The sequence below is a fragment of the Orcinus orca genome, chromosome 1, assembly GCF_937001465.1.
Source record: "Orcinus orca chromosome 1, mOrcOrc1.1, whole genome shotgun sequence".
Classification (NCBI taxonomy): domain Eukaryota; kingdom Metazoa; phylum Chordata; class Mammalia; order Artiodactyla; family Delphinidae; genus Orcinus; species Orcinus orca.
In genome coordinates, this window is record NC_064559.1 from 192,795,854 (window position 1) to 192,821,907 (window position 26,054).

The window sequence follows — 26,054 nt, forward strand, 5'->3', positions numbered from 1 at the left end:
TTTGTACTGAAGACACACATTTGCAGACAAATGGATTGCAGTCCTTAGATTTTGCTCAGATGACAAAAGAAGTGATTATGTTCCCTCGTCACTTCCTCACTCTGAAGGACTCTATTAAGAGAATAATTTGAACGGTCTCTCTGCTACTCTGCATTTTAAAGTGTGATCTATTTCAACGCCATCAACATTTTTCCCCTTTAAAAAATGAGTGATGTTTAAGAAAAAATGCCAGCTGGGTGTCTATTTGACGAGGGGCTGCAGGAAATGAGAAGGTTTATATAACTCCCTCGGAAGCCCCAGTTGCTTGCAAGTGCATGGGTAACCTGTAGCTTTGTTTTGTGGCTACAAATAGCAGACAGAGATAATCTTAGCGCACAGGAGGAGACTAATCAAATCCACACACCAGCTCTGGACACCTAGTTCTATTTTTCCACTTCCTGGCTGCCCAGTGCCGGAGGGGTTTGGACGGGGCTGTCTGACTCTGGAGCCACGGAGTTTAAATGGAACTGTCAGGCCCTAAGGCTTCCTGATTCATATGTGGTCTGAAAAGAGGCCCATGGATCTGCTGAAGGAAGCCCAAACCGTAGGGAGGTCACTGGTGATAAAACAAGCCCAGGGGTGCCTTCTCCATGACCCCACGAACACCGGTGTGCTGTGTTATAATGCCTCACGCATCTGTTATCCTGAAGGACTGAGGGTGCTTTGAGAGCACGGGCTAGTCTACCTCCTTAGAGCTTAGTTCAGTATCTGGCACACAGTGGTGCTCAATAAATGCAGAGTGAGTAAAAACATGTCCTTTAGTTCTGTCCGTTTGGAGCTGAGCTCAGCACCGACACTGACTGGGTACTTGGGCAATTTACCCCAAATCCAGGAAAGGCATATCTAGCCTTGGCCTGAGACGATGGGAATCCAACGTCCTTCTTTCACTCTGATCCATGAACTATTCGATTTTAGAGATTTTAGAGCAGGGAGGAATCTGAGCGTGGTGGACTGCTAAAACATCTTGATTCTCCACCCTTCCCTGAATCCATGCCTTTGGCAATGTGACTCAGCAGCTGCTTTCATCAAGAGGTGGAGTCCTTCTCCTCATCCCTTGTATCCTGGCTGGCCTTTTAACTTGCTTGGCCAACAGAATGTGAAGGGAGTAACGGTGTGCCTTCTGAGCCTTGGTCTTAAGACGATATGCATGCTTCCACTTGTTCTTTTAGACCCTTGTCTCTGCCATGAGAAGAAGTTCAGGTCCACACGTAGCAAAGCTAGGTCATCCAACCAAGGCCATCCTAGACCTAAGGGCTCCCAGGTGACTTATCAGCTGACTACAGATGTATGAGTTAGCCTAGCCAAGACCCACAGACTCATGAGAAATAATAAATGGTTTTGTTTTAAGTCACTAAGTTTCAGGATGGTTTGTTACACAGCAATAGCTAACTGATACATAGAGCTCAGCATTCCAAACAAGTGGGCACCCTGAAGCCCAGAGGGGGAGAGAACTTTCCTAAAACCACATCTGCCAGTGACAAGAATCCACATATGGCAACCACTCACTCAGGGCCCTTCCAACTATACCAAACACTGATCTTTCTTTAAGTACCCATTTCTTTTCATCTTTCTAAGTCATCAGCGCTCGGGTTCTGAACAAAGGGCAGGGGCAGGTATGTGATGGTCACCGAGCAACCATAAGGAGGCAAAGTACACATCATTAGTTTCCAGCTCACTACCTCTGAGGTTCTAGAATCATGCTCCTAGGAAGCCATTGGGTTCCCACACATTGTAACCATCTGTTCTGCCATGAGAATCAAACCACAGTGGTCTTTTCCCAATTTGTAAAAAATTATGGAAATCAATAGGACTTTTAATATTAATAGTAATTTATAAAAGGCACTTAGAGCAGCACTTGGCACACAGTAAGTGTTCAATAAATGTAAGTTACTATTATTGTTAAATTCTCCTCTCACACTTTTTTCTTAAACCTTTGGCGCCTCATACCATGTGTCAGTCAGCAGGCAAAACATATGGATAACAAGTCACAGCTAACATTCACTGAGCATCTGTGCAGGCCAGGCCTTCTACATAAGTCATTGAAGTTAACCGTCACATTTCTTTGAGGTACCAACCCCATCTTACAGATGAGGAAACCAAGGCTCAGTGAGATGAATTTGTCCAAGGTTAGTAAAGCTGGGAAGTGGCTAGACTCATACCCCAGCTGTCTGACGCAAGCCTGGGGCAGCACACACCATGATTATTCATCTCTGTTCTCTCTCATGCTTAGCCTAGAGTGAGGAATGAACAAAAGTACAGAGTGAATAAATACATTTCAAGAATTCGAAGAAGATAGTGTCTCCCTGCCCCACCCCAAGAAGGGCTGAAATTAAAAAGACTGACAATCTGACAATATTAAGCACCGGTGAGGATGTGGAACAACTGGAACTCTCATGCACTGTCCCCCCAACCGCCAATCTCAGGCTCTCATACTTGAAAGGACATTTACTGTAACCAAGAGGTCAGGGCAGCAACCATGTCTGATTGACTGACACAACTAAAGAGCCTTACAGAGCCCTGGTGAAGTGCATGGGCTTCAGATTCCCATGTTCCTGGGCTCAGGAACATGCAAGTGTCCAAGCCCCAGGTGATGCTGAATGAGTAAGAAATTCACCAGGGACTTTCTTAGATACTTTCCAAGACAGTGGCTCTTTGGTACTGTCTGGGGATTGAACTCCCCACCACCCCAGTTCTAAGATCACATATGCCGTTGTCCAACATTTTACATTTAAAAAATAGTCATATGATTCTTCTTGTTTAATCCTTCCAACCCTAACCCTTTGAGGCTGGCCAGAGTTAGGAAATGGTATCCCCATTTTACAGATGAGGATACTGAGGTCTGAGAGGTAAATTTCTGACCTAGGATCACAGAGTCCTCCTGCCTGACTCAATCCAGTGTTCTTTCTACTATATATCTCATAAATAAGGTGGGGTGGGGAACAGAGAGATGGGGAGAGAGGGGGTTATTACTACAGTGCTCCTGGCACGAAGTTAGGTGCTTTTGTGTGCTGTCACCACAACCAGGTGAGATGGTATTATGCCCATGTTACACATGAGGAAACAAATTCAGGGAAGCTGAATGATTTGCCCAATGTGATGATAATAACAAATGGCAAAGCAAAATTCAAACCCAGGTTTTGAATCTCCACAGCAGTAGGCAGAGACCTACTTTCTAGAAACAGAGTTTATTGGGGTCCCAGTCTGGAGAGTGACAACAAATTAGCAGGATGTGACAATGCATGGTTCAGGCTCCGACTCCTAAAAGCAGCTCTCAGATGGGAGGCTAGAGCTGCTTGAGGCTGGGCAGCATTGGGGAATGTGAGCTAGTCTCTCAAAGGAACCACCTGGAAAGAAATGAACCATTTATGCTATTCCAGTAGGTTTGTTTTTTAAAACACATATACGTTTTGAGGTCAAATAAAATGAGGCTGTCAGTCTGGAGGGATGAAAGGCTGTCCGGAATTACGGCTCCAGAACGTCTTGTTATCTCAGGCCATGGTCTTTGGGTTCTGCCCCAAAATACTTATTTCGACTGGAGACCTTCACCTCTTCTGCACTCTGGGGAAAATTCGTGTTACTGGTTTTGGGAAACAGGAAGAATCTGAGGTCTGCAGCACAGCTGTCACCAACCCCTGGGACACCTTTTCCATCGACCAAGCTCTGGCCCACCTGTTTACAGCATCCAATGCTTCACAGAGAAATGAACAAAAACAGCTTCTCTATAGTTGGTCTGAGACTTCTGACGTGGTCCATCCCAGTCACCCGCAGATAAGAAGCGGAAGCTGAGAGCCTGCATCGGGGCAGGGGCTGGAGGCCTCTTCCTTTCTGCTCCCAGCGCTTGTTTCCCAACATCTGCCTCTTAACAGTTTGTCGCTGTCTTCCCTGTGAGACACGAGCCATGTCAGACCGGGACCCAGGGCTGGCTTTTCTCTGAAATCTCTAGCATCGAATCCAATACTTGGAGCTCTGTAGGAGTTCCACAATGGCTCGTTGAATAAACCAATGAATGAATGAATGGTACGTCCTGTCCTGTGACTGCTTCCCTGTACCAGGGGCCTGGCTGGTGATGACGACTGTGATGATAATGATAAGGAGGGAGAGGCGAAGTTGTCGTTCAAGGTTACAGCAAAGTTTTGGGCAGGGAGAAGGGATGCTGACCTTCCCAACCTCAAAGACTGCAGTAGTTTTTCCCAGTTGGCCCACACCCTTTTGAAGCCCCCCAAATGCATTTTCTTCCCCAGATCAAGTTACTGCAGAGGCAAACCAATTCTCTGGTTAAGTAAAATGAACGTGAGCAGATTATCTATTGATTGTCATCCTCCCATGTTTTACGGATAAAGACCCCCTACCTGGACTCTGCATGGAGCACTGATAGGCCAACTGGCTATGTGATGGGAGGTCCAGAGGCCAGAGCCTTGAATGGGCTGATTTTAGCGCTTCAGAAATCTCTGCTGCGTGTGATGGCTTTCTACATTGGCATTTCCGCTCCCTGGGTTTTAAAGAATGAGAAATCTGTGGCTGATCACATATTCAGCAACCAAATGCACTTATTCGAAGACCTAAATTGCAGAAATAACTCGCGTGATTAGTTGAATGAATATGAGTCAGATCATCAGGCTCAATCTATGGATATATCAGGAAGAGATAACTGGGCCCAGTGGAGGGCAAGCCCTCCCCATCAGTCTCTTCTGCTGGGCCAAGACACACTTTCCCTGCGAGGTGGCCAAGGTGGAATCCTTGAGCCTCTGCTCCTCAGAGACGCTCTGCCTTGTTCTGCTTATGTACCAGGCCCAGCCACACCCCAAGCCCCAGCTCCAAGGCAGAGCTTCAAGTTCCAAGGCAGCTGGACCTCTGATTATTCCCAAAGGGCAGATCCACTGACGATGAGCTAGCCCCAGTGAGGGACATGAGAAGAGGGCCCTGGCCTCACTCCGGGCCCAGAAGCCTGTCCTCCTAGTGCTCACTGGTGAGTTCCTGCAAAACAGGCCTTCCCTTCTAGGCTCTGGCCTTGGATTTGCCCAGTCCAGCAGCATTCTCACCAAGCAAATCTCCATATCCCTTGCGCATGCCTGACTCTCCCAGAGTGGCCTCCCAGGATTCCCCCAGCCAGAGCCCGGGTCCCACATGGAACCTGCTCCAGGAGGAGCACAGAGCCTCTAAGCACAGCACACGCTCAGCCCGGCCATACCTCAGCCCAGCCTGCAGGCCGGCCAACCCTGCTGAGACCTCACAGCTTCCCTAAAGTGGGCCTCCAGTCACCTCATCTTCCTTGCTCTGGATGGCTCCCAAGAAGCTACCTCCCAGGGACAGAGAACCACATCTACATCATAGTGGCATGACACAGACACCACCAATTCTTCCTTTCCTGTTCCTATTATGCAATTGTGGGTGTGACAGGACTCCGAGAGGCCAGGCCTCAAGTATGGCAGTCACAGAGTAAAGAGCTGGAGGAGACAAAGTAGGGAACAGGTACCTTTAAACCATTCAGTGGAAGGCCATGCAGACTTAAACTTTTCCATGAAAAGGAAAAGGATCAAAGAGCTTGGGTTCCAATCCTGGCTCTGCAGTTTGCCAGCTGTGTGACCCTGGCCAAAGCACATAACCACTCTGGGCCTCAGTGTCCTCATCTGTAAAATGTAGATATTTCTGTAGAGAATTATTTGTAGGATTCAATAAATAACATATTTAAAGCACTCAGTAGAGTGGCATGTGGTAAACAGTTGAACATGTTAGCTAGTTCTGTACTAAAAACTTATCTTAAGAAAACATTAGGACAAGTATGCAAAGATTAGGGAACTGAATTAGAAAGATTCTAGAATGGCAAAAAAAAAAAAAAAATCAGAAATAACCTAAATGTAAAGTAATAGGATAAGAAAAAAATATACAAAATGTATGTGTATATATATAATGTGTGTGAACATACACATTATATATATATATGTACACGTGTGTATATGTACATATATACACATATAGTCTGTCCATACAATAGACTACGACGTAGCCATTAAGTACGACAATATAGTTGTTTAGTGTTTAACAGCTTGAAAAGGTGATCACAAAATGCTGTTAAGTGAAAAAGCAGGTCACAAGACAGTATTTATCATATGATTCCATTTATTTAAAAATACATATTTATCTCTATTCATTTATATGGGGACATAACTGGAGAGACACACAAAACTATGGGTCACCTCTGAGTGATGGAACTTCGGGAGCCTTTCTTTCTGGTTCTTATTTGGAATTTCTAATTTCCCTACAATGGGCATATACTACATTTATTTATTTATTTATTTAAAGGAAAAAAGAGATGGAGTAATTTTAAGGGTAGAAAAGGATTTTCATACTCAGATGATTCCAACACGGAAAAAAGGATTTGTTCAAACTTCATTACTCTCCAACTGAGAAGAGGCATGAAGAATGACAGCCTTAAGAGAGAAAATCCCACGTTTCAAGGTTTAGTGTCTGAGAAGAGTAGCTTAAAAATGAGAGCGTCTCCGGCCATCCTTATACGTCCTTCCCCATCGCTCCGTCCCTTGGGACACCAACCTTGAAAGTCAGCAACAAACCGGACACAGAATATGCCTCCCTCGCCAGGAACACAAAATCAGAGTATCAGAATGACAACGAATTTCTATTTTACCTTGCAAAGAGACGTTTCTCGCTGAGATGGGAAAATCTGGGGCACAAATCAGCTCTCTGGAAGGAGACATTTTCACAGGATCAGCTGGAGGTCGGGGGAAACTGCAAAGTCTAAACATTCATGTCATAACTTTGTCAGCTGTGTTGAAGTTGACAAGATGCTTACCCAGCACCTCAAGTCATACGCCAAATTGAAGTGGTTAAATGCGTAAGCTATAATAACCACTGAGATTCTATAGCAAGCCTGTGCCCAGCAGCCTGCCGGCCTCTGCTCTCCACACGGGGGGGCTGCACGGTGCCACTGCCCATGATCGGGTCTCAGGACAGGAGCAACTGGTTTGCTCACCTGCCCATTTCCAGCATCTGTATTGCGGCCCAGTGCTGGCACTGGATGTAAGGGTCAGTCAGAAGCTGTGCCTACCTTGAGGAAGCAGGTTATACTACAGAGCGTGTTCTTCAAAGAGAAAAACACAAATCCAATTTATTTCACAAAGGGAACATCTGGGGTTGGAGGCAAGAAGGAAGATAAAAGGGATGGATGGAGAGAGGCTGTCCTGCTACTCAGCCCTGGGAGAGAGACAGGGCCAAGGTCTCCTAGTGTCCTGGCTGGTTCCGACCATCAGAGAAGGGAATGGAGATGTGGCGAAGGGGCAAGGAGCCGGGTCAGTGTGCCAGGCAGGGGTCTGCGGGGGGGCGCTGGGCAGTGGGATGAACTCCAGTGGGGGAAGATGGGGCCCCACCAGTGCCCAAGGAGATGGACTCTTTGTGATGATAAAGCTCCTTTGAGGTTTTTCTTATCAAAAGCAGCCAAAATCCTCTCCCCGGCTCCACAGGAATGTGGGGCTGACATCCATCCACACCCCCAGCCCCTTCTCAACCACACTTCAGAAACAGTGCAAAGTTACACTGAGAATATCCTGTTACCTGGGGGTAGGATTAGTTCCCAAGTACCATGTGGCCAGAAGGGACCCCCTTTTCACAACTGCTTTGCCTACCATTTGCAAATGCCATGCTCACTGAACATCTGCTGGATGAAACCCCTAGACGTGCTGGACCCACTCACACCATATGGCTGCTCTCCAGGCCATCACAGCCTTCCTGCTGAACTGGGGGCTGGCCTGCCACATCCCATGAAGCGAGACCCCCCACCCAGGTGACAGACTCAGCATTCGCAGTGGCGCAGGGGGCTCGCCCTTGCCAATGGCGCCACCTGGGCTAATGGGTCCGCAGGAGGGGGACTGATCACTTCAGGAACAATGTCCTTTAGGCCCAGGAAGGTCCAGTGGTTCCTAACCCGGCTCGTGTATCAGAACCACCAGTGGAGATTCTACTCTTAACACAGGTCCCTGGGCCAGATCCAGACCCACTGAATCAGAATTTCTGGGGATAGAGCCCAGAAGTCTATGTTGCAAAAGCCTACGGGTAATTCTGATGCTTTTCCCTGGTTAAGAGCTACACGTTGGCCCACACTACTCATTTCATAGATAGCAAGACTGCCAGGGAGAGGGGAGAAAGTGTGTTGTCCAAAGTCGCACAGACAATCACTGGCAGAGCAGGGAGAGGACCCAACCCTCCTGCTTCCCTGGGCCGCTCTGACCATATTAATGGTAAAGATGATGATGATGATAACAGCAGCTACTGTTTATTGGTCCTGCCCTGAGCCCTTCACACGTATTAACTAACGGAATGCTCACAACCACCACTCTATGAGGTACACGCTATTATTCTTGTTTTTTCTAGGAGAGAAAACTGTGGCACAGAGAGGTTAATTTAATCACCCAAGGTCACACAGCCAGAAAATGGTGACCAGGCCGCCTGGTGCCAAACCTGTGCTCCCAACCAGTTGGTGTAACTGCCTTAACTCACCAGGATCCTTTCTCAGGTTTTGCTTCCTCCCCAGCCATCGTGTTGAGCTTCAGGCTCTGGGATGTTTTGGGGGCTGGTCTCTGTGGAGCTGCCCAGCTTTGCACCCTGAAGTGGGAGGCAGAGTCACATCCCCCACCCTGGGAATGTGGGGGAGCCCAGAGAGGCTGTCTCGCTCGCCAAGGGATTTGCTTCTGCACTTACATCTGGGGCTGGGTGTGCCCCATGTCCCAGGAATTCAAGGCCTTTCAGATGAAGGCATATCCCCAGTGGAAAGAAGGACCCCGCTGTGGATTTGGGCAAGAACGGGAGAGGCGCTTTCCCCAGTGCAGCCCCTGTGTGGCATCTTCTCAGACGGTGGTGAGTGTCGTGAGATAGCCTCGCCTGAGGTGTTCGGGATTTTGTCCTCCTTGGTTTGGGGAAGACAAGGAATTACTTTGGCTGCACTTTTACAGCCTAATGCAGGGAAGAGGGATGCGATGGACCAGGGCCGAGCCGTGTCAACAGAACGTCACAACCTCCTTTTAATCAATAAACACACACAGACCCTTCTTTGCCCTTCACCGTTACCTCTGGACACCCCAAAGGGCCCTCTGGGCCTGATGACATGCTGGTGTCACACAAGGCAGGTGACGCAGGGACTCCTGGCCTGTGGGGGGCTCACAGTCCCTGGGGCAGAGGAAACAGGACATGGGGTCTTTGGAGGCAGACAAGCCTGCGTTGGAACCGCCGCTCTGCCTCTTTGCAGGCTTGGGTTAGTTATTCCTCTCAGAGCCTCAGTTTCCTCATCACACTGACACCACTTCAAAGAGGCACCGTAAGGGAAAACGAAACTCCCAAGAAGGTGCCTGTGCTGCAGGTGGGCACCTGCAGCAAGGCCCTGCCGGCCCAGCTGTAACAAGAGACAGAAAATCCAAGTTGTTGGTAGGGTTACTGCCAGCTTTCCTGACAACAACGAGAAGGAAGGGGATCCTTCCCGACAAGTCAGCAGTTGCAGGCTTTCGGAACCCTCACCTGGTGAGGAAGACAAGGATGCAGGGCTGCTTATGACTTTCATGGGCCCCACCTTTGTAAAAAATATTAAAAACGCTCTTTTACAATTGCATTGGTATAAAGAAGCTGGATTCATTATTTTATATTCATTATTATATTCATATTTTTCTTCTGATTTTAAAAGAAATTAAAATTAAAATACTTTCGTGAGGGAATTCCCTGGCCATCCAGTGGTTAGGACTTGGCGCTTTCGCTGTGGGGTGGGGGTGGGGTCAGGGTTCAATCCCTGGTTGGTGAATTAAGATCCTGCATGCCGCGTGGTGCGGCCAAAAAGAAATAAATAAAATAAAATACTTTTGTGAGCCCTAGGCACTGTGTGTAAGGGAGAGGTTCAGCCCTGTGCAGGGAATGCCTGGCTGGCTGCTGGCTGCTCAGATGAGGTTTCTTCCCTTCAAGGCTGCAGCCCTCCCCTCCCCTCCCCCACCACCTGCCACCAACCACCCTCCCCTCTCTGAGCACCAGCACTCCACCCAGCAGGACCACCTAAGCTTGGTCTGAGCTGTTCCCCTGTCTGTAACAGAGCCTTCATGGGTGTCTGTCAAAACCTACCCCCTGAGCAGCTCTGGGGTAGGATCCAGCCCCTCCCATAGGACTCCTCTCCAATGCCGCCGTCTTTGTGATTCCCCAGCAATGAAACGTGGGGAACTTTGCGAAAACTTTTCTTGCTCGGCACCTCTCGGTAGATGCTGACACTCTCTTGCAGCCGTGCCGCTCGGGCACACGTTCTGTCTGACCCACAGGCAGACTTCACTCGTCTTTTCTCCGATGAGCTCACTGCGTCTTGTTCTTTTCTGCACCCTCTTTCCCTGCTCCAGATCCAGCTCAGAACCTGCCACATAGTAAGTACTCAAGGAGAAGTTGCAGGATTGAATGAAAACTCTCCATGTCCCCATGTGCTATCAGTTACTTGCTGCAAAACAACATGCAGATGCATTTCTGGGCAACTGCTATTTCGGGAACAGGGTCATCTGGGGAGTCGAGCCCTGGCTGCTGGAAGTAAGAAACCGGCAGAGGGCTTCCGGCACGGCAGCTCCCTCCCTGTCCTAATCATTGGCTTGGCCTTCGGTGGGATTAGACAACAGCAATTATCCCCACATGGTCTATTCCCAGAATTCGAAGTTATTGGGGGAGAAAATGCAATTGTGCTTTATCCAGCCATTAAAACAAAACAAAACAAAAGAAAACAAGAGCAGTGGATTTTAAACCGCCTTTCAGACTTGATGAAAAAACAGACTTGAGTATTAGCCCCAAATTGTGCTGACAACACACTTCCGGGTCTCTTTGTCTTCCTCCAGGCTCTCTTCAGAATTTTTCAACAATTCCTATTGATCGCTGCATGGTTCTCATGCCGACCATTTATGCTTGGGAGAGCAGCCGTCTGTGGAGCAGAGAACCAAGCTGCCTGCCTCAGAAGCCCCTGGCGGGGGGATGTGAAGTCCTGGCCCCCACCTTCCAGAGGAGTGGCCACCACAGCCAGTGCAGCACCTCTGCCTCCATCGCTGAGCCAGTGGCCCACTCGGCCGCACCAGGCTTTCATCAGCCAGGGTGAAACACACCCCAGAGTGGCCCAATCACCTACTCTTTAGGGCCTAGAAGTAACATGAGAGCCCATATGCCAGACGCCCACGTTGTATGGTGGGGAAATGAGCTCACAGACGGAACAGGCCTTGCCTGGGTCACAGAGCAGAAGCCATGAGAAGCCGGGTCTCCTGGCTCTTGGGGTCTGGGGTGGGGAGAAAACACTGGGGAGCATTCACAGGTCCCCTTAATATGCCAGCTGCTCACAGATGGTCTCTCACTATGCCCTCATCCTCTCTAGTCACACTGAACACCTTTTAGACCCCAAGGAGCCACAGTTGTGCTCAGTCTCCCCTTCGAGGCCTTTGCACATGTGTTTCTGTGCCCGTGATCCCTCTCTTATGCTTCTTCATTCATGCTTCAGGCCTCAGTTGAGGCCATCTCCCCCAGGAAATCTTTCTGAAGCCCATCCCTCCAAGGATGAGTTAAGGAGCCCTTGGTGTGAGCTTGTACCTCATGGCATTCATACTGCCTTAATTGAAACTACAAGTTCATGCCTACGTCTCCTCACTAGCCTGGGACATCCACGTGGGTGTCCATCTTGGTCCCTGCTGTTTCCCGTGTCTCGAGCAGGGTCTAGTGGCACACAGTAGGCACTGAATGATCACTGGCAGATAAAGAAATGGTCTCCTGTGATCCCAATGACAATCTGTGAGAAGGTGTCATCATCCCCATTCCACAGGAGAGAAGATTGAGGCTCAGAAAAGGAAATGGGACACCTACCCAGTGGGTTAGTGGTGGAGCCAGGGTTTGGACAACTCAAGGTCAACATTTTCTCTATTAAGACCCCTTTCCTAGCCTAGTAGCTGAACTAAAGAAGCTCCAGTTCACGCCATCTGTGCCCGTGTGTCACAGCTGGGTGGGCTGGTGAGACAGTGTGGGGAGGGGGTAGTGAAGGAAGCCTCGGCCGACTGTTCCTTCTGCTGCAAGGGGCACTTGAGGCAGCTGGCCTGAGAGCCCCGACTCACCCGTAAGTCAAGGCAGGAAGAGCAGGGGCCCTGCCCTCTCCAGAGCACGGCTGAAGCACTCACTAAATGTTAAACTAAGAGACAAACAAAAACTGTTTATAGCAGCTTTACTCATAATTACCAAATGCTGGGAACAAAAATGTCCAGGAACAGTAGAATGGATACACTTGAAAAAGAATGAACCCTTCATGACATAATTATGTGAAAGAAAAGTAAACCATAAAAGTACATACAGTACGATATGAAATTTTAAGGCAGACAACACGAATCTAAGGCGATAGAAGTCAGAACAGCAATGGCCCTTGGGGACCAGGAAGGGTCTGGGGGAACCTTCTGGAGGGTAACAGAAGTGCTCTCTATCTTGATCTGTGGGTGCAGATCAAGGGGTGCATCCACATGTAAAAACTCATTGGGCTGTGCACTTAAGATTTGTGCATTGTACTGTATGTAAGTTATAAGTTACATCTCAATTTTTGAAAAGTAATTAAAAAGAAAAAAAAAGAGGCTCACGTCAAAGTACCAGAGTTCAAGTCCTGGTTATTAGGCCTTCCTGAGTCCCTGTCCCCCTTGCGCCTCTTTCCCCAGCCTTAGACACTGGACCAGATGGTTTCAAAGAATCCAACTGGCACAGACAGTCTGAGATTCTGCGAATCCACGTACCTATTTGTCACTGAGTTTGCTGGGAAATTTGGCAAGTGCTCGCCATCAGTGCGGTGCGAAGAAAAGAGTGCTGGCTGTCTGCTGTGGGCTCTGCCTTGTTTCCAAGGAAGGAAAGGTCTTTGTAAATTGGGCAGGAACACGTCACCCCCAGGAGGGAATGTCAGTTTCAATATGAATCATCTTATGCATCCCTAGCGACCTGCTCTGGGAATAGATACCCTGACTCACTCCTCCCCAACAGAAGCAAAACTTGCTACTAAAATTTCAGATTTCAAGAGAATCGGCATAGCCCAAATAGCCACTCAGAGGCGGAAAAAAAAAAAAAAAAAGAGAAAGTAAGAAATCAGCCTAGTAACCAACCGAGAATCACAGAGAGGACAGCGAGGGGCCAGGGTGCAAACCTCTTTGTACTGAAGCCGAGACGGGGCCCGGGGCCCAGGGGAGGTCGCCGGCTCCCATGGCTGCTGGCGCCAGGGCTGGGATGGGGACCTGAGGCTCCGAGCCTCGAGTTTTCTTTTTACAACAACCTGCTGCTAGATTTTCTAGAGAAATAAATTATGCTCTGTGCTGGTGGGAAGCCTTTTAAACAAAAAGAAAACAGCTAAGATGCATCTTAATTAGAGACTGCTTGGGAAAAAAACAAACCTTTTCGGGAGGAGGGTGCAGAGCAGCGCGCCCTGAATGGTCGGCAGCCTGAGAGCGTGAAAGTCCAGCAGGCTGATTTAGAGGTGAGCGCTCTGCTTTGCTCATCACCCAGTGTGACCCGAGGGACATCCTGGTCTTTAGAAGGTGGCTGAGGAACCGTGGATGTGTCATTCAAGGCCACAGGGAGGCCCCCATGGAGCTGCAGCATCTGACCAGCAACGGCCAGTCCTATCTGTCCTTCACACGTGTGGGGTCCATATTTTTATGCAATTTCCCTCCTTGTGCTAAAGGCCATCTGCCAGTGACTGGTGCTTCTAATCCATTTCCCCCGTGCTTTGACAGCCTCTGGCCTCCAGATGGAGCAGCCGGGGCTCCCAAGACATGTGACTGCCGGGAAGATCTGCTTGTTGCCCTTAAGCCTGACCCATTCTACCCAAGGAATTGCAACATCGCCACCTCCGAGGAGGCTGATGACAGCTCTTTCTCAAATCTAACTCGGAGCCTGGGTCAGGAATGTGCACCACGGGCCTGCCAGAATCAGGGAGCGACACAACCTGACATCGATTTTCTAAGAACTATGGATATTTGGTGTTTTGTTTTTGTTTTTCAGAAAAGAAAAAAAAAAAAAGAAAAACCTCCGGAAAACAAAACTTATAAGAGCAGATATAGTATTTTCAGCCAGATAAGTCCAAGTGCCCTGTTACCCGATAAGAGAGGAGATAGGAAACGGACTGGGAAGGGTGTGTCTGCACTCAGGGAAGAAACAACCTAACGTTTTATGAAGACTTACTGGGTGCCAGGCACTGTACTGGGGCTACCTAGCCCCGCCTGCCTCCTTTTACAGGTGAGTAAACTGAGGTTCAGAGAACTCTGTGACTTGTCCAATTTAATTCAGTTGGTAAACACCAGGGATTTGAACCAGGCACAACTCCAAAGTCAAAACCGCTGCCACCCGGAAACAAACACAGAGAACCGTGGAAACAGCATGGAGACCTGTGGAAACTGGGAAGCAAGTGGTTTTCACAAACTGTCTATCTGCAAAGTATGCAGTTCTCCCGGCAGCCACACTGCAGTGCAGCTCTCCGCCCACAATAAAGACCCGGTAAGATTGGTGTGTGTGTGTCTGTGTAGGAGACCGTGAACGTTTTGCAGAAGGCACTAAGTCACATGCCAAAATGCAATTGTAAAAATGACATCTTGGGGCCTGGATTTATTCCCTCTTCAACATCATATTTGCTCTGTTTACAAGGCAAAGATTATTTTTTTCTCTTCCAAGGCCGAACATTCCCAGCCTGTGATCTGAAAAATTGTGCTGTGTTCATTTTCCCTCTTAACTCACCCAAGGCCATAATCATCCCTTGAGATGGGGATTTGGTTGGGCAGTTCTATCAGGGATTCACCAGGCAGAGGCAGAATCCAATTTGGGGCTCTGACAGTCACCCTGGGCCAGCTTGGAGCAGAGGGACGGCGCTTCTGGCTATACAAGCACCTCTATCCTCCACAGAGAAGATGCCCAAGATCAGAGCCGCTGACTAAGCAGGACTGCTGCTCTTTCAGGGTCAGTTTGCCGATTCCTAATGCACTTTGTGATGGAGGAGGTCAAAGCAGCTGCAGAGGATGAGAGGAACTGAGCACAGCAGGACCAGGAGGAAGGGCTTAAGGGAAAACAGGGCAGGCAGAGACTGCAGGGGGGCAATTCATTCATCTGACAATATTTATCCAGAGCCTACTGTGTGCCACACACTGTTTGTTTGTTTTTGTCTCAGGATATAATTATTCTCACAATTATTTTATAACTGATATAATAATAACAGCGGTAGCTTATGGTTAATGAGTGCATATGGGCAAGTCTATTTAAGCATATGGGCAGGTTTTACAAACATCAACTTTATCTACTCCTCACCACTGTCCTCATTGTACAGATGGAGAAACTGAGGTGCAGAGAGTTTAAGAAACTCGCCCAAGGTCACATGACTAGTAAGTGGCAGAGCCGGAATTCAGACTCAGGCTGGTCTGATTCTCAAATCCATGCTCTTCTCAGCTCATTATGCTGACAGCCAACGGCATGTCTTGTAAGTAGCTGTTTTTAGGTTAATGGCAGAGATTAAATATTTTCCTATGGTGGGAGAAAAGAGGGAAATCTGAATCTTTTCCCCAGGCCCTGAATAGTCAGCTGATGTCCAATAAATCATGATGCCTTCAGATGGGTGGCCGCAGACCCTGACCTGAAATACATGTCTTTCTGGGTTTCTGTGAGGGCACTGGAGTAGAAGATGCAATACCACCAACCCTGAGACCATCCCTCTGCCCCTGCTCCCTTCTCTACAGCCACACACGTGGTCACTGGAGGACAGGACCACATGGTGGTCTGTGGATTGGGCTTTGGAGTCCAGCAGACCTGTGATTAAGTCTCTGCTTGATAACTGTGTGACTAAGCAAGTCCTAAACCTTGCCAAGTCTCAGTTTCCTCATCTGTGAAATGGGGATAAGGGGGTAATTTATACCTTAGCAGGGCTGTGAGGAGGACACGAGAGAATACAGCTACGGTGCCTGGGATGATGCATGTACAGGAAGCAGGTGGGCTCTTGGCTCCCAAATCATACACCTCCTGAAAGACAATCTGCTCTTGCTAGAGTTCTGAGAACGTCTAGTTCCTGGTGGTGATCTGGCCAGAACCAGAGGCCTGTGCTTTGACAATCTGGCCTTGGACAATTTGGCTAATCTCAGAATGGGTGGTGCAAAGAGCACTGGGCTGGGACTAGGCCACCAGGATTCAAATTCCACACCTACAATTAACATGCTGTGTCACCCCGGTTGAGTCCCTTCCCCTCTCTGAGCTTGGTTTCCGCAACTCTAAGGTGAGGCAGTTGGACTTGCCACCAAAGGGCCTCTCTGCTGGGGACCTCTCAAGACTCTGCGCCCAGTACCGATTTCCCCAATGCCAAGGGAGAATGGAGCTCTTGTGATCACTCTGAGCTCTTGGGAGGATTAATGTCATTAAGTGCTTTAAGGCTGACAGCTGGCATTGGGTATGAGCTCCCACTATTCTCCTGGAAACCCTTCTGCTGTCAGGAGGCCGATTTATTCCATAGCCTTGAGCCCTAACTTTCCCCTGACTCTTCCCTCTTAAAAATTCCATTGTAAGCTGCTATAAATGAAAGGGTGAGAGGTACACTGACTACCAGTGGGCTGCCCATCCGTGATCTCTGCCACAGGCGCTTGAGGGCTGAGGGGAACAGGGCAGGAGGGATCAGGGCTGGGAAAGCCCTGGAGTCCGCACGTGGGTCCCTGGGTCCAGGAGACTCGGTCATAGCCCAGTCAAAATGGGAGAAGCACACACTGTCCTAAGGGCCTTATGTCATCCTCGTAGCAGCTGAACTTGAAGAATGCTTCCTGTGTGCCAGGCCTGAATATAAGCACTTCTCACAAATTAACTCATGTGGTTCTCGAAACAATCCTGCGAGTAGGTATTACTGTTGTCCCCAATTTAAGGCTGGAAACTGAGGCCCAGAAAGGTTAAGAAACTTGCCTAAGGTCACACAGATGGGCAGTGGCAGAGCAGCACGCAAATCCAAGCCATCTGGCCTCAGAGTCCACGCTCTTCGGCTGGCTTCCCCCAGGTCCTAGGAGCAGCCCCTTTTACAGGTAAGGAAGCTGGGCCTCTGAGTACGGAGCCACTGTGCTTTACGGCATCACCAGCTGCTGCTTTATGGCTGGTTCCTCTACACTGCCCTCCTCGAATGTGTTCTTCAAGCGGCAGACTCACCCCTGTGACTTCACAGTGATGAGAGCATCACCATCGAGTGCCGGCCCTGTGCCCGTGAGGAACAGGCTGCGTCCACTTTGCTGGCAGCCGCTAGGGTCTTGGGGGCATTTTCTGGCAGGACCTGCTGAGCCAGATTGCGGTAAATAGGAAGAGACTTTAACACTGAATTGCTCAGGACACAAAAACTGGCTTGAGAGGTGCCTCACCCAGAGGTCTTACTTTCAAAGTGAGAACAGATTTGGGGGGGGCGCACGGGTGGTGGGGAGGGTAAATTCAGTTTGGTGAACTGCCACACGGGGGGAGACCAGGCTCTGCAGCCGATGTCTTCGTTGCATCCCGTGTAAATCCTGCAAAGCCAGGCACCAGTGTGAGCTCGTTACTCTACCCCGTATGCAGCTCTCTTGGCCCCACAGGCCCAGGGAGGAGCCTGCAAGGGCCCGTGGCAGACTGATATGCACCAGGATGCAGGAGGCTGCTTAGGGACCCTGAACATCCACTCAGCCAGGCAGGGCAGGGTGGGGACAGCTGCCATCTGACCATGCCCTGCAGGGCCCAGCCTACAGTGAGGTGACTGATGACAGCCCAGGAACGAGGCCACCCACAAGCCCATGTGAGTCCAGCAAAAGAAGCCAGTGGCGTGAGAAGCAGCTTCATTCAGGCCAGTTCAACTCCTATCATCCAGAACAGTCTGGCTTCCAAGCCCCTCATGGGTCCAACCCAAACTAGAACCTCCTCCAGGTTCCTCGAATGCCCCTCAACTCTCCTCCTCTGGGGGTGTTGGCATAAGCATCTGTATCATCAGACCCATTTGTGGCAACAATAAGCATAACTACCAGCTATTAAGATGGTTCTGTGTGTCAGGCAGGCCTTGGGCTGGGGGTATGATGTTTTCATTAGTTCTACTTTACAGAAAACTCAGGCTCAGAGAACACTCAAGGTCACTCAACCAGGAAGGAGTGAAGTCATTTTGAACTTGTTGGGCTCCAGGGACCTAGAGTCAGAAGCCAGTGAAGGACTGGTCACATCATTGATCATGATCCCTTCTACGTGCCCCTCATTCTGAGAGCACCTAGACAGACCCCAGAGAGGCTCCGAGGAAGGGTTGCCAGTGTACGTCTCTGCAGAGCTGGTGGAGTTTTCACTGTGTCATTTATCCCTGCATCCCCAGCAGTCAGCACCGGGCATGGCACTACACAAGCAGCTGCTGAATGAAAGTGTAAGAAAATCAAGACTAGCTTCTCCCTGCCCAGTGCCTGGGGTCCTACCCAGGAGCCAGCCTCCCACTGCAGCTCAGTGGCTGGCTACAGAAGGAAGGCCCTGTCTCACTGCCAGGACTGCTGCAGGCGCAGGATGACCGGGTACCCAGGGCCTTAGCCAAGGCCGCTCTTGGGAGACAGGGGACCTCAGAACCCTCCATGGGCTCACCTGGGCAACTGCCGACCACACTTATTACTGTGGAAATCCTATATCACTCATATATACTTGGCCCTTTGCACGTTCCTGCACGCTCTCATAGCAACCTGAGTGTGCAAGATGAACGAACAGGGGCCCAGAGAGGTCAAGTGACTTGGCCACACAGATAGTTCAGGGCAGAGTGAGGACTCGCTCCCAGGTCTTCTGGTTCAAGGTCCAGGTTTCTCTGCATCATTCCAAGCTGCCCACTCTTCCTGAGGCTCAGTGATGGGAAAGGGGCCAAAGGGTTGAGATTTAAATCAGAGGCCCTGAGGAATTTCAGAAAATGGGACTTGGCTTAGCCCAGTTCCTCCCAGCAGTGCTCCCTCTATCCCCGTGGATGGCCACAGCAATAGCTAGGCCCATGCGCCGCAGTTTCAGAGATCAACAGCCTCCCCCAACCTCCACCAATTCCCTGAATATTTGCACACTGTGTAGAGAGAGAGGATTATGTCCCTCATTTATAGTAGTAGCCAAAGCTCCAACAACTTTGATGAGAGCCACACCAGCCGTCTTTCCCCAGGGCTGGTGTGGGTGTTGGGGAAGTCTATGATCTGGACAGGTCAGGCAGCCAGCCTCTGAAACTAGAATCCACACATTTCATATCTAAGGTTAAGGAAACACCTGTCTTCCTCCCCACGACTCAGGAGTCCTCTCTCAGAACCTATCCTAAGACAACGTTTTATGCACAAAGATGATAACTGCCGTGTTTTTTTTTTTTTTTTTTTTTTTTGCGGTACGCGGGCCTCTCACTGTTGTGACCTCTCCCGTTGCGGAGCACAGGCTCCGGACGCACAGGCTCAGCAGCCATGGCCCATGGGCCCAGCCGCTTCGCGGCACGTGGGATCCTCCTGGACCGGGGCACGAACCCGTGTCCCCTGCCTTGGCAGGCGGACTCTCAACCACTGCGCCACCAGGGAAGCCCTGCCGTGTTATTTTTAATAGTGAAAAATTGGAAAGGACCTTTGTCCAACATTAGTGGGATGGTTAAACGAATTACGGCACATCCATGCAATAACTGCAGCCATTAAAAATATTCTTTATGAAAAAATTTACACGAGTTAGGGAAACACATATGATGTAACGTTCAGTTAAAAAAAAAAAAGAAAAGGAAGAACATAATATTGTATATGGGTGGGGGAGGTGTACTGAAGAAAAGACTGGAAGGAAATAAGACAAGATGTGCACAGAGGCTGCATCTACATGGCAGAACGAGTTATTTTTGGCCTGCTTTACACTTTTTGATACTTTCTCTTTTCCCCTACATGCCTATGATAAGCAGGGGGGAAAAGCAGCAGCAGCAGCTACCCCAAATCACACCCCCCTACCCAAGGGGAGTGAACTGTCTGAACAGCCAGAAGCGTTGGGATGCTGCCTGGTGACATGGAGGAAGGTAGGTCCTGTGTCCCTTTTCCCGTAACACAAATGCTCTGCCCTACGCATGGGGGGCCTTGTAAACCTGCTTTTGAAAATTTTCTGGGGATTTTCATCTGACTTAGCTCTTTGGTTCTTGATGTCAGGAGCCTGTGTCTCTAAGGGGTGGGGAATACAGGTGATGAATTTCTGTTCCCAGCTCCTCAGATAGCTCCTGTCTCGCAGGGAAGAAGGAAGCCAGGTGCCTCCAGCATCTTTTCATGTGAAAGGCCTGCAGAGAGGGGCGCTGGTGATTTGTCCGGGAATTACATTTGATATCTAAAGCCGTGCCCACAGTGAGGCACTTTGCAGTCTCTCCAGGTGAGAAGGGCTTTCGAGGCTCTGGCTGAGGAGGATCTCACGGCTGCAAAGGACCGAGATGTTGGCAAGTGTGGCTACAGGTCAGACTCAAGCTGCCAACACACAGCAGCACCCGTGCTGCTCCCTAACTGTGACTGTTTGTCCACCAAGCCACCACGAGAGAGACACACCCAAGACCCTAAAGGCAGCGCGTGTGCCCAGCTTATCAGGTACATGTTTGGTTTCTCTAGGAAAACACCCAAGATCATTTTACAGCCACTTGGAGGAGCGGATTTAAACCCAATCCTCTGTGTCCTTCAGATCTGCCCACCTTCTCCATGGCAACTAGTGTCCGTCACTCACTGCCCCCACTCACATTTCCAAGTTTGTCTGCTCTGAAAATTAACAACAGGTGCATATAAAGAAGTGTGTGAGGTGAGGGAGAAGCATGTGGGTTCCCCCCAAACCTAGAAGGCTCACAAGCCTAGACAACCCTGGAGGAAGTCAGACTTGGGAGCCCCCAGCTCTGGAGAAACAGGGACATAGCTCAGGAGAGAAAAAGTCAAAAATGAAATTCTGCTCGGCCCCCAGGGGCAGGGGGTCTTCCGACGTCAGCTCACCGAACATGTTGCCCTCGTAGCCGTCTCTTGTGAGGGGCCGGAGCTCGTTTTTCCCCATCGCATAGCGCTTGTAGCTCTGCCAGGCGAACTGCATCATCTGTAAGAAAGAGCAGAAACAGACCCTGAGCGTGGAGATTCCCAACAGTGCGGGCTGGCCACCTGGCCTTGCCCTTTGCAACAGGATTTGAAACCACATTATAAAAACAATCTTCCACATTGAGAAAGACGACTTCCTCTCACCACTGTTCTATTCATAGTTATGCCTGGAAGGCTGTTCTCCGACAACCCCACGTGTCCTGCATCTACCCATAGATTCCTCAGAGAAGGCACAAAAGGCACTAAGTACATTCTAGCCATCCATCAGTGCCAAAGTGAAAAGCCACCTCTTCCATGAAGCCTTCCCGGACCTAAAGTGACCCTCTGAATGGAAGGAAACAAAACTCAACGAGGGATGCCTGTTAGAATCTAATAGAACCATCCCTTGAGCTAGGGGTCGTTAACTCCATTTTGTAGATAAGGAGACAGGTCGAGACATGAGGTTACTCGTCCAGGATTACCCAGGGAGTGAGTGAGCATGCTGGGAATTGAACCCATGCCCTCTGGCTCCGAAGCCTTAGGTCTGTCCCCTAAAGTCACTGCTTGAGTCTCTTTGAACTCCTCCTGCACTTGGCTTGACCCAGGCTGGCTCTCCCAGGCCTCCTAGCACCCCAGCCGGTCACTGTTAGTTTTTGTTTTACTGGTTCTGGACCACAAACTCTTTGAAGCCAGAAACTACATTTTCTTTGCCTCGGTTCCCCCAAAGCACCCTGCACAGGGCTTGGCAATGAGTATCTGTCAGCTCTGTCACCCAGTGCATGCATGAGTTCTTACTACATTAAGGCAACTATGTTAGCCCCCTGGCAGCATCACAAGCATACAAGCACCTTTGTCTCCTAACTGCACTTAGCACTGGAGGCTGGAGGAACGCAAGGCAACAATCTGTCCCCAGCCCTGCTCTCCCGCCCCTCCCCAGGTTCTCCCTTTTGCCTCTGATGGCAGGCTGCAGAAGAAGGACAGCAGAGCAGGCCTCTGCGGTGACCATGGGGCTGAGAAGGGAGCCAGCCCAGGCAGCGGAGGCACAGCTGAAGGACAGGCAGGTGGGAGGCAGCCTGGTGTCGTGGAGAGAACTCAGGCTTCAGGGCCGGGAGGCCCAGGTTCTAATCCTACCCCTGCCACTAGCTCTTTGACTTTGGCAAGCAACTGAATGTCTCCAATCCTCAGCTGCCTCATCTTTGAGATGGGAATAACAAGGGCTGCTTTGCCACAATCCTGAAAGGTTTAAATGAAAGCAAGTAGCTGGAAATGCCCAGTTTTTGACTTCACACAGCAAGTGATCAACAAACACGAGTCCTCTTTCCTGCTCAACCTTTAAAATACCCATCTGGTTCTCCAAGCCTCATCCATCCACCCCTCTTTCATCCACCTTATTAGTTCTCAGACTTTGGCGTGCATCAGAATCACCTAGAGAGCTTGTTAAAACAGGCTGTTGGGCCCCATCCTTGAGTTTCTGATCCAGCAGGTCTGGGGTGGGGCCTGACATCCTGTCTTTCTAACACATCCCCACGTGGTCCATGGGCCACATCTGAGAACCAGCAGTCTACTATATGTGTTTATTTCTATTTCCCAGCTCAATTCCAGACACTGTCTGGCACCCTTCTGCTTTTCTCCTTCCATCTCCCAGCCCACCTTCCTGCCTCAGCACTATCTTTCTGGACATCGCCACCTGCGTTCTCCATGCTCTGCCACTCCTGGTGCCAAGGTCTAGCAGCCATCTCTTCCAGGCACACCTGGACAGTAACCATTGCCATGCTCACCCCTGGGGCCAAAACACACAGACCAGGAGGGCAGACCTGACAGGTCTGTGTCCTGGGCTCTCCGTGAAATGGCAGAATAATCTAGTACCATCTCTCCACTTCATAGATGATGAAACTGAGGCTCAGAGATGGAAGGTGGTCAGGGTGGCACAGCCAGCAGGGCTGGAATACAGCTCTTTCAACTCCCAGGCCAGCAGACCCCACCCCCATGCTTGGCCTGATGTGTGGCTTCCCAGGAGACACACATGCAAATGTCACGGTACTGCGTGCCAAGCACTTGACACAGGTTTTGAGCCCTGGTTCCATTCCTTGGTTATTTTCTACTTATCTTGAATTGGCAATAAGGGAAACTAATTGCTGGGTATGAGCGCTTAAGGGAGACTGGCCTCCTCCCTCAGTCTCTCTTATTCTGGGGGGGCGGGCCTCGATTAAGTCAGTGTGAGGGGAGGGAGGGGTGGGGGATGGGTAGGGGAGCAGCAGGAGGCTGTTAAAACAGAAATGGCAGCAGGAAAGCAGGAGCAGAGGTCTGGAGGGGGAGGACTGCACCCTACCCCCAAACCCCACCTGCTTGAGAGAGAGAAGTGGGTGTGCAGGAGTAATTAAGAGAACCATGGGTATCTACATGTTCTCAAAGGAGCTGTCACTGCAGGGACGTGGGGATGTTGGAACGTGGCCCGTTCTCACAGTCATCCACATCAACGGAGAGGAAGGAAGGCACAAATAATCCCTGTGTCGCTTGGGACAGGATTCAGAAGGCAATTAGAGCTGCTCTCACACACACACACGTGCACAAGGACACACAGACCCTCGAACGCTAATCCTTGTGTCTCCCACCTCGGCTCGCAAGCCCAGGCGCTGGATAAGCGGGGATGACGGGGAAAGCCCCCAGCCAGGTGGTCCTTACTTCTCTTCCTAATGCGCCCCAACCTACCAGGTGTCCTAGCCTGTGCTCGGCCGCAGTTTGGGCTGCAGCCACGGTGGGACTGCTCCCCCGGACCCCTCCCTCCACTTTCCTGCCAACTGCTTATCTTCCTTCAACTCTCAGCTGAAAGGGTACTTTTGCAGGGAGTCCTCCTCCCCAGCCAGGCCCCCACGACCTCCCCACATTCCTGATGTCAGGTCCCACAGCAGCCTGCAGTTAAACTCTTAATACTCGCGACTATTTGGTCAGTGCCCCCATCCCCTAGTCACTGCTGCGTGCCTGGCAACTCACCAGGGGACTGACACATAATAGGTGCTCATTAAGTATTTGCTCAATGAAAGTAAGAACAAACAAGAAAATTGGCTCTGGAGCTTAACACATGGCTGGGAGACTTGACGTGTGGACCACACACATCACAGGTAAAATAGGTAATGGGTCGGGGGGGATGGGGTGGGGGGGCTTCTGAGTAACAGAGGTGCTCAGAAGAAGGCAAGCACGTGTCTCAAGGGGAGCTTCACGGGCACCCAAGTGTCCTGATGGACAAGTAGGATTGTGAGGGGCACAAGAAGAGGGTGACCTACAGAAAGGCTAATCTCACTCTGGAACTGGTGATATGTGCCTTGGGCAGCCCCTGGACTTGCCTTTAGAGACGGACAGTCCCTGGCTTCATGTTTAGGCAGTTCTAAGGCTTCAAAGAACTCAGGCCACCTCCTGCCCCATGCAAGTTCCTTAAAAAGACTAAGTAATCTCTCTTTGAACACCCCCAGTGAAAGGGTGCTTACCTCCTTAGCAGGCAGCTCATTCAATTGCAGAGTTTCACAAAGTTCTTTCTTAATCAATCTAAATCTGCTTTTCCCTACGGGCCATGGGGAAGACAGCTCATATGCTCCCACCACAGATCTTCATCCAGGGGGAGCCAACTCTCAAGTCACCTTAGGCTGCCTGTTGGCCGGCTGAACAGCCCGGCTCCTTCAACAGGTCGCCCGATGGCAGAGCTCTAAATCCCCTGAAACTGCAGATACACATCACAACGTTTTTCCAGGGTGCCCAGACTTCGTCACCCATTTGTTATGGTTGGCTTTTGGTAACAAGCAGAAACCGAAGTGTAAACTCTCCCTGGTTACATCTGGACCAGACCCTGTGGGTGTGGACTTGCCATTTGTCCCTAACAACTGCATCTCACTGGACTCTCCATACTCATTCCGTGCTGTCAGGATCTTTCTGGAACCAGATCTTATCATTCATTGTGTGTGTGTCTGTGTGTTTTGGGTATTCTGCCTGCTTTCATGGGACCGCCATCTGTGTCTCCCCCAAGTTTTAGAGAGAAACATTAAATGGCTGGGCTGAGGACAGAGTTGGGGAAACAGCAGCAGGGGCCCCTCACCTGGCTCCAGCACTGCGCTTGGAGTGTCATCTGTCAACAAGTGAGGAATCTTCCAGATAAGCAGTCCAAGCCCTGTGTCTCCATTTGTGACTATGAAGGACAGGACTGAAATACAGAAGCACTCTGCCCCCCGTACAGCTAGTACAGAGAAAATAGATGCTTTTCTTTCTTTTAAGAAAAATCAGGGGTTAGACTGGTATGACTTGTTCTTAGAGAACACATTTTGGCTCCTACGGATTCTCATTTTTGGTTCTAAATGCCTGCAAATCACTAACTTAAAAACCTATCAGTCACACCAGATGGCTATAATCAACAAGGTGGACAATAACAAGTGTGGGCCAGGCTGTGGAGAAGTGGAAACCCTCATCGATTGCCGGTGGAAATGAAAATGGTGCAGTTGCTTTGGAAAACACTGTGGCATAAAAAGTTAAATATGGAGTTACGATGTGACCCAGCAATTCCACTCCTGGGTGTAGACTCGTGCAGAACAGAGTTAACACAGTAGGCCTGAGACTTCTATCCCTAGAAAGGCTCTGCTTGCAAATCTGGCCCTTGGCCGGTGCCTGGGAACTTGGATTTAGTGAGTGTTCTCACCATTCTCTGATGGGTAAGGGTGGTTGACTGCACCGAGACTGTACAAACAATGTGGTATATGCTGAACACCTGCCTTCCTTCCGGGGGTCTGGAATTTCGGTACACGTTAGGCCGAGGGTACTTACATGACCAGCCCCCAGTAAAAAACTTGGGCACTGAGTCTCTAATGAACTTCCTGGTGGATGGCGTCTCACACGTGTCATCACAACTCCGTGCCGAAGGAATGGAGTGTGTTCTGGGTGACTCCACCCAGAGAGGACTCTTGCGTGCCGGGTCTGGTTTCCCCAGGGCTTCTCTGTATG

The 26,054-nt window shown here is 49.9% G+C and overlaps 1 protein-coding gene and 1 long non-coding RNA gene across 4 annotated transcripts in view; both read right to left on the reverse strand.

Moving 5' to 3' along the window:
• MAN1C1 (mannosidase alpha class 1C member 1) overlaps positions 1-26,054 on the reverse strand; it is a 131,770-nt gene that overhangs the window by 57,636 nt on the left and 48,080 nt on the right. For all 3 annotated transcript variants that reach the window (XR_004481678.2, XM_004266670.3, XM_049695624.1), the window contains exon 2: positions 21,000-21,096. Coding sequence is in view for 2 of the 3 variants with exons in the window: in XM_004266670.3 (XP_004266718.1) it covers positions 21,000-21,096 (97 nt within the window). In the remaining variant the exon portion in view is untranslated. The remainder of the gene's footprint in view (positions 1-20,999; positions 21,097-26,054) is intronic.
• On the reverse strand, positions 2,001-9,776 carry LOC125960757 (uncharacterized). Its single transcript, XR_007470746.1, has 4 exons — positions 5,228-9,776; positions 4,389-4,528; positions 3,709-3,921; positions 2,001-3,383 (listed from the first exon to the last, which is right to left on the reverse strand). It is a non-coding gene; the product is annotated as an uncharacterized LOC125960757 (long non-coding RNA).